Consider the following 16174-nt stretch of genomic DNA (forward strand, 5'->3'; position numbering starts at 1 on the left):
ATGATCACATTTTCTGCATGCATCAACCTGTTGAGCATCTGGTACAACTGATTCACATACATAAACTTATTTCTGAATACAAACATTAATGGCAGGATCATGGTTACTGCTTAATTTATTCATGAAAGAAAATAATAATTACAATAAAACATCCCACTTTTTAATTAAAAAAAATATTAACCCCAATGCTGCATTACATTTTCTTGCTCAGACCAATATACAGTACTGGATACCTGCAATATACTTGTAAGATTCTCTACCCACCAACTGATTCAGATATTATTAAGCAAAGGACAAGGCAAACAACTGAAAAGCAGAAGGACTCAACCTCAATTTAACTGTCCTGTAAGGTACATACTAATTAGCTTCAAAGCTATGAAATCCTAGCTAGCATGTTAAGTCTGCTACATGACAGTATAATTTGCCTTCTTAAAGGATTATGCAAATTACAACTCATCATTCCATTACACGACTGAAAAAAGTGACAGCTAATTTATACATAACACACCTTTCAAATCCCTAAGATGTGAAGCACCTGTGCAATATATTTTGCCTAGGTTTTTCTGGCTTTAAGTACTTGTTTACTGCAATATACAGAAGCATACCTAAGAGATTTAATAAAGTCCTAGAGGTTTATTTATTTCCCTTTTAACTTCAAGAGCACAATTCCCAAGTATGAAAACAAAATACTGTATATCTGTTCCCAATTTCAAAGATATTTCATTCAAGGAGAAGTGTATGTTTCAATACATGTTCAACTTGCTATTCAGAGTGGGACAGCACTAATGCACGAGCCAGAAGAAAGACTCACACAGATTTCAACATACTTCTGGTAGGTAGATTCACAGTAGATTCCGTCATATCTGTAGATTTTCCTACATTCTGACTGGTTGGGTAGAGGTTGCTGGACAGTTATTCTGTAGAGGCATCAAAAACAGATATACATGACTAGAGATTCTCTACAGTCAACTGTAATGCAGGACATTTAGTACTTTTTGATGTACTTTTATTATATATTAAATCTATCTCATCTTGCTATATTAACTACACTATAGATAAATAAATACAAATTAGATTCCATTACTGGAATACAATTGAAAGTATCTAAAATAAATTATTTATTACAATATATATTCTTGTCCTCAAAATGGATAAAAAGGGACATATATAAACCTTCAATTTTTAATGTACATTTGTATATACATACATACTGTATGTGTGTGTTATGTGTGTGGGTATACACACAAAAACAAAGAAATCAGATTTACTTGGGGGCTTAAGATGTTCAAAACTAATATAGAATTTGAAAATCTATCTACTTAATAGTCTATTCCTGTTTCCTATGATGACAAAACTCTGGCAAGCAATCTAATTGTCACAGAAATTAAGCATGCTACACAATTTTATAGTCTATAATTAACAATTAAATTCAAGGTTGCTTTTGTTTTTAATGATGGTTCTTAAAAATTCATATAAGATTCATTTTAGTTTTTAACCTGTTTGACCGATTTTATATTCATGGCATTGTATCAGTATACAAAATTAGGAATAATAGTTCAAAGGAAATAAAAGTGTTTCAGTTTGAATATTTTTTCATCGGTTACTTTAAATCTCCATTAAAGTATAATCCCTATTTAGACCTTCCTTCTCAATATTAAAAAAGTACTTAGGCAACTCAGCATAACTATTTCTTAATGTTTCTTTTTATATATTCTCCTTACTGAAGCTTTACAAAATTTCAAATTTTAGAACAAAATTAACATTAACATTCTTTGAATAAAATCAAAATGATGAAATCAAATTCACCCTCATGTACTACATGTAATCACACTGGGATTTCAATTAAAATAGAATTTAAACAGAAACTGATCCATTTATTTATTTAATTTTATTAAATTTGTTTGCTGCCCTTCTCACCATGAGGGTACTCCCATTCCATGTAAACCAAATTTTTTGATCCTATCAACTATATTACAGTTTCTGGAATATATGGTTTCCATCATGAACTTCTCAAAGTTTTTAAATAATAGTGTCATTTGGTTAGAAAAACCGTCAGTGTCTGTAGCTATATCTCAAACTCACACACAAAGAATATCAGTAAAATTCAACATCAATAGCTTTCATAAAGCAAACCACTAATTTAATTGACATTAATACATAAAATTCCTAATTCTTGCATAGCAATTACATTAAACAAGTGAATACCAGAATCTGAAGATTTGGTACCGTATATATTTCACTGACTATCATGCAAATCACCTGGTGAAAAACAGAAGGATTGCTAGTTAGAAGTAATAAAAAAAAATGTGGGTCTTTTCATAAAGCTCGTTGCAGTCTTCCAGACAGCTTATCCTGAATTAATTTTGATAACTCATTTACCAAAAATAAAGTCTGATTGTATGAGTTCCATAGATCAAGCTGCATTAGCTATTTTTTTCTAGAAGACCTATAGTCCTTTTCATTTATGCATTTAAATTAATTTCTTCTGTATATTTTTCTGAAGTGAAGAACAGAGTGAAGAACTACCATTTGAGTCTAATCAATCTAAACTGATTAAGTGAAATCACTTTTTGATTCTCTTGGTAAGTATTTCCAAATAAAAATCTCATTCTCAGATGACAATCTTTTTGGCAAATTACCTCCATTGAGGAAAAAATTAATATTTTTATTCACTATGTATTAGCAAGCAGAACAGATACAAGTTAGGATTTTTTTTTACTGTAATTAACAATCTTCAGAAATTTAATGTTTATATCCTTGGGGAAGGGAAAGGAAAGGAAAGGAAAGGAAAGGAAAGGAAAGGAAAGGAAAGGAAAGGAAAGGAAAGGAAAGGAAAGGAAAGGAAAGGAAAGATGGTGGGTGGTGTTTTAAAAGAGATTACACATTTTCACTAAGTTTAAAAGCATCCTTTTATATATAGTTGATTTTGCACATCATTTTCTCCTCCCACCTTGACATGTTACTTCAATTCTAAATGGATGTATCATGTAACTTGAGGAGGAACTTTCAGTACATTTACATACATGTGAAACATGTACGGCTATGACTAATTTTAACTGACAGGGCAGAATTTAAATAATTAGTTACAAGAAGTCAAACTAAAGGAAAAAAGGAGGGAAGAGATGGTTAGAGGCAGAGTAGTAAATTGTTCCATTTTTGCAGGTAATCTAAATGCAAACTAGAAGCAACTTATCATGAGAATGGATTTTCCACCATCTGGTCAAATAACAGGGGATTTGTCTAGTGGCAAGCAAAGAATGGAATGATGTGAGAAAGATTAGCGGGCAAGTCCTACAGTTGGCTAAAATGTATTTTGTGCAAACAAGAACAGATGACGCCTTAACAATTACACCTGTCAAAAACTCCAGAAAGCAATCCATCTCTGAACAGCCCAGTTGAAAACAGGCTAGTTCATAACAAAATGAATTTTTTTAAACAATTGCCAGCCATAACAGTTTGATGCATGACAAGCTTAGGAAGTCATATTCCACGTTCAACTGAAACCTTAACTAACTAAACTCTGGCTTTTTGTGATAAGTAAGATATTAAACTGGGGGGAAAATACAAGTAATACAAATAACTGTAGCATCTCAAAGGTAAAGAAAGTTGGTGTTTCCTTTTACCACACTACTATGTATAAGCATTCTAACCCTCAAAATGGTTTCTCTGGTTTAAGGGCAAACCTCAATCTGAGGGTGGAGGTATGTTCTCTGAGTTTGGAGAAGCTTGGGAATGTACCTCCTCTCTCATCCTACACCTAAGCTACAGATATTTGCTACTATCGCAAATCTCAATCTCTGTATTATGAGCACTATATTTAGCAATAGCTTTTACCAGTCTGTTATTGCTCACAAGTAATCTATGAATAGAAATAGATTCTTCTGCAGACCAAACAACATTAGAGTTTGTTGGGAGACAAGGTCTGTCAATCATGGTCCTTTCAAGAAATTCCTAACTTACTTTGCTGGCAATTTTCTTCCTCAGAGAGTAGTCAGTCAACTACATTTAACTTATTCAAGGAAGCAGAAGCAGGGCAAAGTGATTATGTCATGCTAGAGGTCTTGATTTTAAGAGAAAGCAGATTTTAAAGAATTCAGAACAGTAGTAAAAACTTTTGGGAAAAGAAGCTCATAAGAAATGGAACTTCCTGGAAAATGGTAGACAGAAAGTGCTATTGCAAACAATTTCTGAGTTTAAAAAGTTAAGGAAAGTAGCTTGGCTACTAAAATTCAATCCCTTTATCAGAAGAGGCCAATAGAAGGCATTTTCTGTAAAGTGGGGAAAAAAGTTTATTTTTGTGTGGGAAAGTCTAGGGAAAGTTTTACATTTAATGTGTTAGTGTGTATGTTTGGACTGAAGAACACTGGGCAAGCTGCAAAGCACCCAGTGTAAATAACACAATAAAAATGAGGATGATTGGTTAAAATGCAACAGACAGCAACATTCTAAGCCAGTGTCCTACTATCTCTTCACAGAGATACAGAGGTGGGGTATTATAGTAATAGTACTTTATCTGCTTCTTCCATCCTATCAAATTTAGTCCATTCTGTTGTATTCAACATCTTCATTGGCAGAATTTCTCATCCTTCTTTCTGAATTCTGGCCTTCAACACCACCCATTATTCTCTGCCCATCTCCCAAGTCACTGATGCTTGTCAACAGGTATTTTTCTCTCAAAAATGGGTTGCTTTAAGAAGACGCTCAGACACATCTTAACATGATAAATAAACCTAATTTATTTATTTTTAAGTGTACACTAAATTATGTGGCATATGTTTATTTATTTTTGGAAAGTTTATTATCAGTTATTGACTATCCTATGAAAAATACAATAGGTTAAAGTTTTCAGTGTTATTTGTTTATATTCATTTTGAAATGAAATACCTTTCCAAAAAAATCAGCATAAGATGTATCACTTAATACTGTAAAACAAGATGTTATTTTAAGTTATTATGACAAAAAATTCTGCTCTTTTTTTCCCACTGAAGGACAAAAAAAATTACTATTTGTTTTGCCAAATGCTTAAACTTCGTCTTCATGCTGGATATTCATATAAATTTTTAATATGTTAGCTACTAATTTTAAAAAGTAGATTATAGGCACAGTGCATCACATATAAAAACTTCAGGAACATACTCAGTAGGCAGTAAAATAAAAAAACACTTTATTAGGAGAAATATGTCATGGTCCAAATTAGAAGTACCAAATTAATGATCAAGTGTTTACTAGCTACAGCAAATGTGTTATAACATTTGTTGTTGTGAAACTTGTTTTTTTTCAAAAGTTTTTTCAGTATTAAAATAGCTGTACTGGAAGAATGTTTTGAAATCAGAAAAAAACACAGTTCTTCATGAGACCTTTGAATGCTATTCTTATATGTATGCATCCAAGTGATAAAAAAAGGTTGCTTCTCATTTTCTTTTTAATCAATTAGTGTATGCTAATAAGGCACACTGAAATATTGTTTCTTTTCTAATGATTGCACTGTTGCATCTTTTATTTCTTACTCCTACAGCCTACATTTGAAACTTAAATTCTCTAGAATATATGGAAGTGGGTTTTTTTCTATGTGTCTTCTGTGCATTAAAAATACTGAAATATCTTAGCATGAGCAACAGAGAACTGTAATCTTCAATCAGTATTCTTCAATACTTATTTTCCAGACTTTTGTAAGACTGACCCAATGGCAAAAGACTAAACTTTTGACCAGCGAAGCATTTTAGCGACGCAAGAGATACCACACATGGTATTTTACAAATTCAGCAAGATAAGCCATTAAAAGCTGGCCAATAGGTTTTCTTTTCTTTAATTTATAAAATTAGTTTTTTAAAATACTTGTATTTGTAGACAGCATGGACCAGTTATACTATGGGTCATTACAACCCTCATTGAAGAAGCTGTGGAACATTTGATGGGGGCATCCCAGTGGTAGAAAAACCTGGCACAAGGTTCCAACTGTCATTTTTGTGTCATTCCATCTCCATGCTGCGAGCCTCTCTGGGTGCCGTGTGGCTTGACTTTTTTTTCTTCTCTACCTGATTGAGCCTCCTTCCTGTTGGCATGTAGACAAAGTGAACTCCTGACATATTGGCAATCCTCTCCCCTCCAAGGGTTCTTAGACCTTCTTTCAAGCGAGTCTACACCCGCATCTACTCCACTGAGATGTTTCATTGGCCCTGTTATCTCAGGTGTTGGGCATAGCCAGACTTCTCTGTTTCCTAAGATATAAAATCCAATTACATTTCCTGTTTTATTATTTCCAATAAACTTCGGTTGGCATTTCACTCTCCAATCACAAGCAGAAAATTTTGCTTGCATGTTCTGTCAATTTCAAATTGATCTTGATCATAAAACTCATCAGCATTCTCTTCTTCTACTTTGGTGGCTGGAGCATGAACTTGAATGGTCATCACATTAGTTTGTCCACAAAGTCAAGTAGTGTTCTTGTTATAATCTTCTTAACTATAAAGGCTAGACTGTTCCTACTTTGTTTTCCATGTTTTGAGTTATAAAAAATGTGATTTACTGACTCAAAGTGTCTGATCCCAATCCATCTTCTTTCCCTCATGCTTAAGATGTCAATTTTCATTCCATGTTCCTATTGTAATTCTGTCTTTGAGTGTCAGATTTTGTTTTCCTGTATAGCACCAGCAGCAACTTGACATCTTGAAAGCTTAATTTAGTCATGTCATAAACATCCATTAGTGCTCTAAAAGATCCTCAGCTTTTCCTCAGTAGCATGTTGAGTGCCATCTAACCTGAGAGGCCCATCATCCGGCAATACACCTTCAATCTGTTTATCTTCTATCCATGTATTTTCTGGGCAGAAACACAGGAGTGGTTTACCATTGCCTTCTCCTGTGCAGTATGAATTGATGCCTTTGCATTGCCACTAAAGTGATAATGTGCCTCCAACATTATCCGATATCACTGCTGACCTATATGGGCACCTGTCGGGTGTGAAGAATCAGGACCACACATTAAGTTCCATTTAAGATGATTTATTGCTCATGCCTATAAACAAGAACCTAGTCAACTAACACTCAGCAGTAAATTGGCATTAGGTAAGAGTTAACAGAATTCGGGGTGGGTGAGTGGGCATGGATCACTTGTGGGAATGTAATGACTCCAAACTAATTCCTCTCTTGACTCTACTCTTGGCTCTGCTTGCTGGCCAATTGGAATGACCTTCATGCCTTGGTGGGAATATATACTCTTGGCATATATTTCCAATTTTCTTCACTTATCATTCCCTGGAGCACATCCACCCACCCACAACAAAGAGGCAGTACATAGGGATTTGTGGGAGAATATAAATTTAATTAATTTTATTAAAATTTGATTAAATTTTGTATGAACAGTTACATTTGATTTCACTAACCTTCAAGAAACAAATATGCCGTTTCGTAATGTTTCTGCTCCATGATGATCATGGAAATTCAGATGCTTATACTTTAAGGAATATCTATTAAACAAGACAGGTTCACAATACCTACGTATAAACAGTGGACATTTTTATTATTTATCCATGTACAAATAATATCCAAGCTAATCTATTATCATGTGAATAATGAGGATTACCTTTAAAGGAAGTTAAGAAACTTCATCTTATAAAGAATATGCCCATCTAAATGTTGGTGAAACAAAGTTATCAAATAACATTAAATGTATTCTGACTTTATTGATTATGTGGGATCAGAAATATAAGAGGCAAATGTTGGCTTCATGTTTAATGCCTCAACATTTTGAGATTATTTGAAGAACAGCTGTCATCTTTAACATGGAAGTATGAGCACTACAGATTCTTTTCATTTACCCATGTTCAAGGGTAGTGAATTCAAAGGAGATAGACCTTTCCTGCAGAAGACTCATGTGTCTCAGATCAATTTTCATTAGTAGTTCAGTAGCCACATCATTATAAACTTTTAGGAAGGCTCTGAAGAGCTTTATTTTTTATTTTTGCCCCCCTGTAATTCTGCTTTACTGAACTTTTGTTAGATTTCACATATAAAATATGATACATGTTAATACTCTATGAGATTTTTTTAAAAAATGTATTACATTTTTACGTCACCAAATTTATTCACACATGCAGTGGCTTACAAGCAAAAGTATAAATCATAAAACATCAAAGGCAAAACTATAAATAAACATCTGCAACACTAAGCTAACACTTATTCATAAAAGGGTCTCCTGAACAACTTGATCTTCAATGTTTTTCTGAAGGTCATTACAATGGGAGTAAACCAAGATCTACAAAAAGGCTGTTCCCTAATACCAAAGCCATAACTTAAAAGCACTGCCTCCTGAAGTTCAAAATCCACAAGAGCTTCTCCAGTGATGAATATAAAAGACAGGAAAGGCAGTTATTACTTATTATTCCCAGTAGTCTTTGGTCATTTTGCATTTTATTGTTATATTGTGTAAGGTTTTACCTGATCAGGCACCTTCAGGAAACATTTGACTATGATGATGATAAATTCCACCCACACAAAAACAATTAGAAACAAAATGTTGTAGCACTCAGTGACAGAAATTTTTTTAGAACATACTTTGTTTTGTGAGTACAAAAGCAGACTCTGAAAAGAAAGGAAAATAAACAAACAAAAACAAACACAAATTCCTATACACTACACCAGTTTCCTTACCTTGTCAATTATATCTGTCAATTTTTAATAAGGCCAAAGTTAGAGATTTTCTCCCAACAAATGTGGTGAAACTTAAACATGTCTTTGTCTGCAATGTGTATCTTTGTGTACAATCATACAAACATTATTGAACACTAGCGAGAGTTCACACCAAAAATAAGCAAGACCAAAAGAAAAAAATTAAATATTAATTGAACACTAATTCAAAAAGGACTACAAAATAAGGCACCACATTCCATCTGTGTATATACAAGTAGCCCTCGAATTATGACTGTAGTTGTGCCCAGAATTATGGTCCTAAAACATTGTAGTCATAAGTCTAGGCATCATGTGACTATTAAGCAAATGCTGTGGTTCTTAAGTGAACACTGCGGTATTTAAACAAATTTTCTCCAATGGATGTTTTTTGCCAAAAACCAGAAGTAAACACAGAAACCGGTGGGGGGGGGAATGCAAACCGTGGTGACATGACTGTGGGATGCTGCAAATGGCCATGGAGATCAGTCATTTGCCAAGCACCCAAAAATGTGCACGGGGTGTATAGCTATTGTAACTTTGAAAATAGGTCATCAGTAGCTTTTTGGAGTCGGCTTAACTTCAAATAGTCATTAAGCAACTATTTGTAGGTCAAGGACTACTTATACATATAACCTTTAAAGACCTAACTACACGCAGAGGAAAAAATACATAAATCTAAGAAGAATAAGCAGAAATTTTCACATGCTTACTCTTAGGTCCATTGAATTCAATGCCTCTCACTCACTGGAAAGTATGCACAGAATGCTTTACAATGGGAAAGTTTTTTTTTTTTAATTCTGTGTATTCCATGTATGTTGGAGTAGAAACTAGAGATGTTTTATTTTTTTCTTCTTCTTCTAAGAAGTAAATGGGCCAAAAGAGCTGCAAGTTCAAAGCTGAAAATTCAAAGAACCCCATTCATGTTTATTTTCTATTTAAGCCTCATTAAATTCAGGACCCTTAATCCAGTTCAATCTTCTGGATAGCCACCTTCTATGTCTAGGAATGAGAGTCTGCCATGTGGAATCTATCGATGGAAATGGAAATGAAGACTCAATCATCCAGGCCAAAAGTATCTAAAAAGGTTAAATCATGGCAACTGGACCAAAGTTTGTTAAAACTGAGATGTTCCATTACTTATCTAAGTAGCTTCTTCAGTCAAGATAAAAATTCGGATAGGCAAAGAGTCAGAGTTGTTGAAATGAACAAGCTTTTGCCAAATAGACTACATGGGGTTTCCTTCCAAAATGAAGAAATTTCTTGGATGAGTAACCAAACGTCTCAGTTTTAATAAACTTTGGTCCAGTTGCCATGATTTTGAGATACTTTTAATCTGGATGATTGAGTCTTCATTTACATATTGCTTTTCATTTTAAGTCTGCAGAAACCCACTGCAGTCTGTATGGCAAGAGTTGATTCTTTCTAACGACACACTCTCTCTCTGCCTACCCAAATTTTCACTTTGACTGAAGAAGTTACTTGCATGAGTAATGAAATGTCTCAGTTTTAATAAATTTTGGTCCAATTGCCATGATTTAACCTTCTTAGATACTATTGATGAAAACTTTTTATTCACCAAATGAGCATTCTGATTTCTCTGACTTCTCACTCACATAAGGAATGTTCAAAATAGAAGAGATTGAGGAAGTTGACTGTTTGCAAGAGGATAAGGGGAAACCAAAATCAGTGTGACTCTATTTCTTGCCTCTTTTTGCCCACCTGCTTTTATTAATTTGAAAACTCCAATCCATTTATTTCTTTAACAGCATCTTCATATATTACTACATTCTTATTAATAGTAGGATAAGCTTAGTGAGCTTACCATATCTCTCTGAAGTTCCAGCAGTTGTTCTTTCCTATCTTCTGCCTCCTTTTCAGCCACTTTTATTATTAGTACCCCTTGACTATTTCAACAGCATCTTCTACTATTATCATGTTCTCGGTGAATATGACATCCTAACCCCATTCACAGGTAATTCATTATTCAGAGAATAACCTCATTTTCTTTTTTGGATAAATAGTACATAAGCAATAACACTGTGCTGATAGCAGCGAGCATGAATGAAATAAACAGAAGTATAGGTTGGTACAGTGTGCTAGGAGATTGTCAAAAGAAAGCAATATTCCATTTTGATGTTTTACCTATAAGATGATTTCTCTGCATATAATTGCATAAATAAAAAACCTCCAAAAGGAGTACAATTATTGTTTTGCACAACTTCAATTAGTTATGTTTTATAAGCAGCTTTACATTGTTCATTATTTGAATATTACTTCAGCAACAGTTTTAATGAATACAAATGTATTTAACAGGTGAAAAAATATTCCCAAACCACAATTATTATAAAATCACCTCTCTACAATTTATGTCCTATCAATACATTTTCAAAACAGTAAGCCCTTTAGCACCAGTGCAGTTTCTTGATTTAAAAGCCAGTAATGGCATATTAGTGTAATTTACCTAACTGAACAATGAATGTACTGATATTTCTTATAACTTCAGTATTTTTTTTCCTCATAACCTATGCTAAGTGGCTAAAATTTTCTCAAAATATTCTTTCCATTTTTGTAGAGATTTCTATCAACGTTTATTTTTAATGTCTTCTTTAGATTTTAAGCTTGGATTTTATTTATTTATTATTTGTTTGGTTGTTGTTGTTGTTTTTTGTTTAATTTCTGTAGCCACCCATCGCAAGAAATGACTCTTTAAGATCAAATTTACAATTCCAATAATGCTAGGTCTTCTGGGGAAAAAAAAATCAGATTTCTTTCTTTCTCATCTAATAGCACCAAATAAATTTATAATTTAAGGTAGTGAATTAACTTTCTGCTTAAATACAACATATTTTATTATTATACCTGCTGTCTTCTATAGCCAAGTGAAAACTTTAGCCCAGAAATTTCAACATAAGAAATTTAGGAATATCTTCCTGGCATGAAGTAATTTTATTCACTGTAGTTGTTACTGAAACAGTTCAATAATATAAGAGCATGCTGCTTGATGTAAATTAGAATTAGAAAATTATTATAACTGCATTGTTTTAAATCATTTCTTTGTTATCAGCATCAGTTTTAGACAAAACCTGAGAATCATTTGTGAGCTGTGGCAGACCCAGACTGTTCAAAGCAATTGCTGTTCAGCATGAAAGCTGCAATGGAGGTCACAGAACAGGTCAGCAGGAAAGATAGTGTATCGATTTCACACCAGGAATAGAGACGAAGCAAGGGCCCACTCTTGCAATATGTGATGTATTTCACTGCAGTTTAAGGCACATTTCATTCCAATTCAGAAGGGAGTGGGGTGCAAAGGGCGAGCGGATTTCACACAGAATCATGATGAATTCTGAACTTGTGTATTTCAGTAAATACTGCCTTCCTGACATTAAGCATTTCTATATAGCATAGTGACTATAGCAGAAATTAGACTGCAGCAGGTAGCTCCTACCGAAAGAAGAGCAATTATTGGTATACTCCTTTCTGGATATGACATAAGGCAAAATGCAAAAATCAAAAGTACAAAACTATAGCATTCATGTGAATAATTGGCATATACTAATGAGCTGTGCAAATTAATCTTTATTATGCCGCATAAAAATACAATCAGACCAGAGACCCAGAGTTGAGAAATACTTGAAATGTCTTGATTTCATTTATAAAGATAAAGGAAATAACTGTTCATTTTAAGGTAATATTTTATATTTAGCAATACTAATTAAAACTATCAAAGACATAATACATTATGTTAAGAGTTATTAGACTTACCAAATTAATACATTTAATACTTGTATATATAATATATGAATTCTCAAACAAGGTATTTACTAATACAAAGCAGAGTATCCCAATTAATCATGATTTCCTGTATTAGATCAGTGGCCCCAACGTTTCTGGCTCTGTGTACAGGCATCGGTGATGGTGGTGAGGGAACGGTTTCATGCCATTTGCGCAAATGGAGGTTCCCGGGCTCACTCACTGCTTGCATGACCCGGTTGCCAACAGGCCATGGACCAGTAGTAGTCTGCAGACTTAGGGTTGGGAATCTCTGTAATAGATTCTTCTTTTTCTATGTATTCTTACATGGAATAGAATACAAAATAAGATTCTGTGGTTTGTCAATTTTTGATCTATGTCGTAAAATCAAATTTCAATCCAAATTTTGTTCCTAAGACTCAAGCAATTGGGCAAATGTAAATTGTAAGGAAGCTGGAAATTAGCCAGTCTAATATCATTTTCTGCTTTCACAATGTTAAACTATAGCCTTTATGCATGTGAGCAAAGGAAGTACAGAAAAAACATTTCCTGCTGAAAACAATAATTTTTGCATTCAACTTTGTACAATTTCAGTTACATATAGAACTATGCAATACACATTTCTAATCAGCAAGGTTTAAAGAAAAGCTATTTAATCCTTTATTCTAGTGGTGAAAGCCAAATTTTTCTATTACTTGTTCTGTGGGCATGGCTTGGTGGGCGTGGTGTGGCTTGGTGGGTGTGGCAGGGGAAGGATACTGCAAAATCTCCATTCCAACCCCATTCCAGGGGAAGGATACTGCAAAATTCCCATTCCCACCCCACTCTGGGATCAGCCAGAGGTGGCATTTGCCGGTTATCCGAACTACTCAAAATTTCTGCAACCGGTTCTCCAGAACCTGTCAGAACCTTCTGGATTTCACCCTTGCTTTATTCCCATAATTTTCTCTTTTTCTCCTTCTTTCAGAACTGCTTTAAATTCAAATTATGTAATTCTCAGAACCTCACAACAGAAGTACCAAATGCTGTACTAATTTATACAAGACTAATCTGAAAAGGCCAGACCTCACAGACCTTGGATGATCCCAAAAAGCAAAGCGGTGTTGGAGTAATATAGTATTTGAAATAGAGCTACCAGATATGGGCTATAAAAAAATACTCTTATCTACTGCCATCTAGTAATCGTCTAGAGTTTTGCATGCCACATCTGAAATCCCTCATTTGGATGGATAAGAGACTATCAGGAAATCTTACGTCTATAGCTTAGACTCTGAAACAAAGCTAAACAAACAAACAAAAAAAACACATGGTATTAGCAAACAACTTCCATATGCCTGAAAAATGAAGTTCAACTAAGTGCACAGTATTAAACTCAGCTTCTAAAATGCTTTCACCCAAATACAAAGCACCTTCAGCAACTATTTCGTTCTAACAATAATACTGGGAACAAATAGTGTGAATATAAGACAAGACATTTTTAGATTGATTTAAACAATATAACTAACAACTTTAAATTCTGTTTAGTCTGTACTTAATGAGTATCTGCTACAGGCATAACCACCATAAGTAAGCCTCATTCTTGTGCCTATGTAAAAATTGACAGGTAATTTAGTCCATGCAATTAATGTTATTTTCTGGAGCAACCTTGGGAAACAAAATACTCATTTAATCAAAGGAAGGCAGTGCTTTTATGGGTCTGGATATGCTGCAACAAGCGAAGTCCCACGTATTAGGCACAACTACTATTTTTATTTCTGAAATTACATTCAGGCAAAGAGACAGACTCTGCTCATTCTAGTTAGCAATTTTGCTATCACTGCATAAATAGCTACGGGTCATCAGGACTAACCAAGAGATCTCTTTAACTCTGCTTGGGATATCTCAAAACTATGTTATGTTATTTTACAACATAATTCCATTTAATTAAATCCATATCTCCAGAGGCGGCAGTTGAAATTAAGGCGAGTATGTTTTTCTGATACCAAAGGCTGAGATGCTTATTCTTTTAGTTCGAGATAATAGAACTTTAAAATGCAGGCACAAAAAATGAAAAACCTTTTTATGTGTTAAAATTGCCCTTAAAATAAAATAAACCCACCATATTAATCTGCCTTCAATCAAGGAAAAATTGTTTCCTAATGCCAAGTTTGACAAGTCTTAGAAAAATAAACTCTGTACTTTACTAGGTGAAATGTTTGTCTCCCAAAGTTGATGGTACAGATATGAACAGATTATTTTGCCAAATCTACAAGAAGTTATGCCATTCTATTCTAGCATAGGAGAACATTATATTTTCCCCTGTTTTGGGGACAACAGATCACAGCCAATAATATACAGGGGGTCTTAATTGTAAAACCTTCCAGCATGTGTCACTGTTTTTTAATTCATTATTAGTTTTGTTATGCCTATTAACATTTAAAAACTCTGAAAAATCATGGTAAATACCAGGAACATCATAGAATATAGAATAACAGAGTTGGAAGGGACCTTGGAGGTCTTCTAGTCCAACAACCTGCTTAGGCAGGAAAGCCTACACCACTTCAGACAAATGTTATCCAACATGTTCTTAAAAACTTCCACTGTTGGAGCGTTCACAATTTCTGGAGTCAAGTTGTTCCACTGATTAATTGTTCTAACTGTCAGGAAATTTCTCCTTAGTTCTAAATTGCTTCTCTCCTTGATTAGTTTCCACCCATTGCTTCTTGTCCTGCCCTCAGGTGCTTTGGAGAATATCTTGACTCCCTCTTCTTAGTGGCAGCCCCTGAGATATTGGAACACTGCTATCATGTCACCCCTAGTCCTTCTTTTCATCAGACTACACATACCCAGTTCCTGCAACCATTCTTCATATGTTTTAGCCTCCAGTCCCCTAATCATCTTTGTTGCTCTTCTCTGCACTCTTTCTAGAGTCTCCACATCTTTTTTACACTGAAGCGACCAAAACTGGATGCAGTATTCCAAGTGTGGCCTTACCAAGGCATTATAAAGTGGCATTAACACTTCATGTGATCTTGATTCTATCCCTCTGTTTATGCGGCCTAGAAGTGTGCTGGCTTTTTTGGCAGCTACTGCACACTGCTGGCTGATATTTAAATGGTTGTCCACTAGGTTGTCCAAGATCTTCTCACGGTTACTACTATTGAGCAAGGTACCACATATACCCGTGATGACGAACGGTGGCACACAAAGCCCTTTCTGCGGGCATGCCAGCCGTTGCAACAGCCCAGCTCCACCGCACGTGTACGCACCTCCCACCAGTCAGCTGGTGTTCGGGTCTCTGCTGTGCAAGCACACAGGTGGGGTGCATGTGCGGGGGTGCAGGAGGCTTTCCAGGCCCAAAATAGGGCACAGGGGGGTCTCATGCTGCGTCTCCGTGCCCCATTTTGGTTTATAAGTTGGTGCAGGGGGGGTCTCATGCTGCACCCCCGCACCCCATTTTGGCTTCTAAGTTGGCGCAGGAGGTTTTCCAGGCCCAAAATGGGGCACAGGGGGGTCTCACGGTGCGCCCTGTGCCCCATTTTGGCTTCTAGGTTGGTGCAGGAGGCTTTCCAGGCCCAAAATGAGGCACGGGGGGCAGGGCGCATGCGCAGGGGGTGGGGAACGTGTGGGGGGCACTCACATTGCATTTTGGGGGTTTGGGCACTCAGCACCAAAAAGGTTAACCATATACATATAACATTTACTGTACCTGTGCATTTTGTTTTTCTTGCCTAAATGTAGAACCTTACTTTTTTCACCACTGAATTTCATTTAGTTAG

The 16174-nt window shown here is 35.0% G+C and overlaps 1 protein-coding gene across 19 annotated transcripts in view; it reads right to left on the reverse strand.

Moving 5' to 3' along the window:
• NPAS3 (neuronal PAS domain protein 3) overlaps positions 1-16174 on the reverse strand; it is a 741221-nt gene that overhangs the window by 627065 nt on the left and 97982 nt on the right. For 5 of the 19 annotated variants that reach the window (XM_034417996.3, XM_034417993.3, XM_034417994.3 and 2 more), the window contains exon 2: positions 828-917. The exons of the other annotated variants lie outside the window; for them this stretch is intronic. In XM_034417996.3, the coding sequence (XP_034273887.1) occupies positions 828-917 (90 nt within the window). The remainder of the gene's footprint in view (positions 1-827; positions 918-16174) is intronic. 19 annotated transcript variants of the gene reach the window in all.

Source organism: Pantherophis guttatus, chromosome 1, assembly GCF_059756535.1.
Source record: "Pantherophis guttatus breed Tessera chromosome 1, ASM5975653v1, whole genome shotgun sequence".
Taxonomy (NCBI): Eukaryota; Metazoa; Chordata; class Lepidosauria; order Squamata; family Colubridae; genus Pantherophis; species Pantherophis guttatus.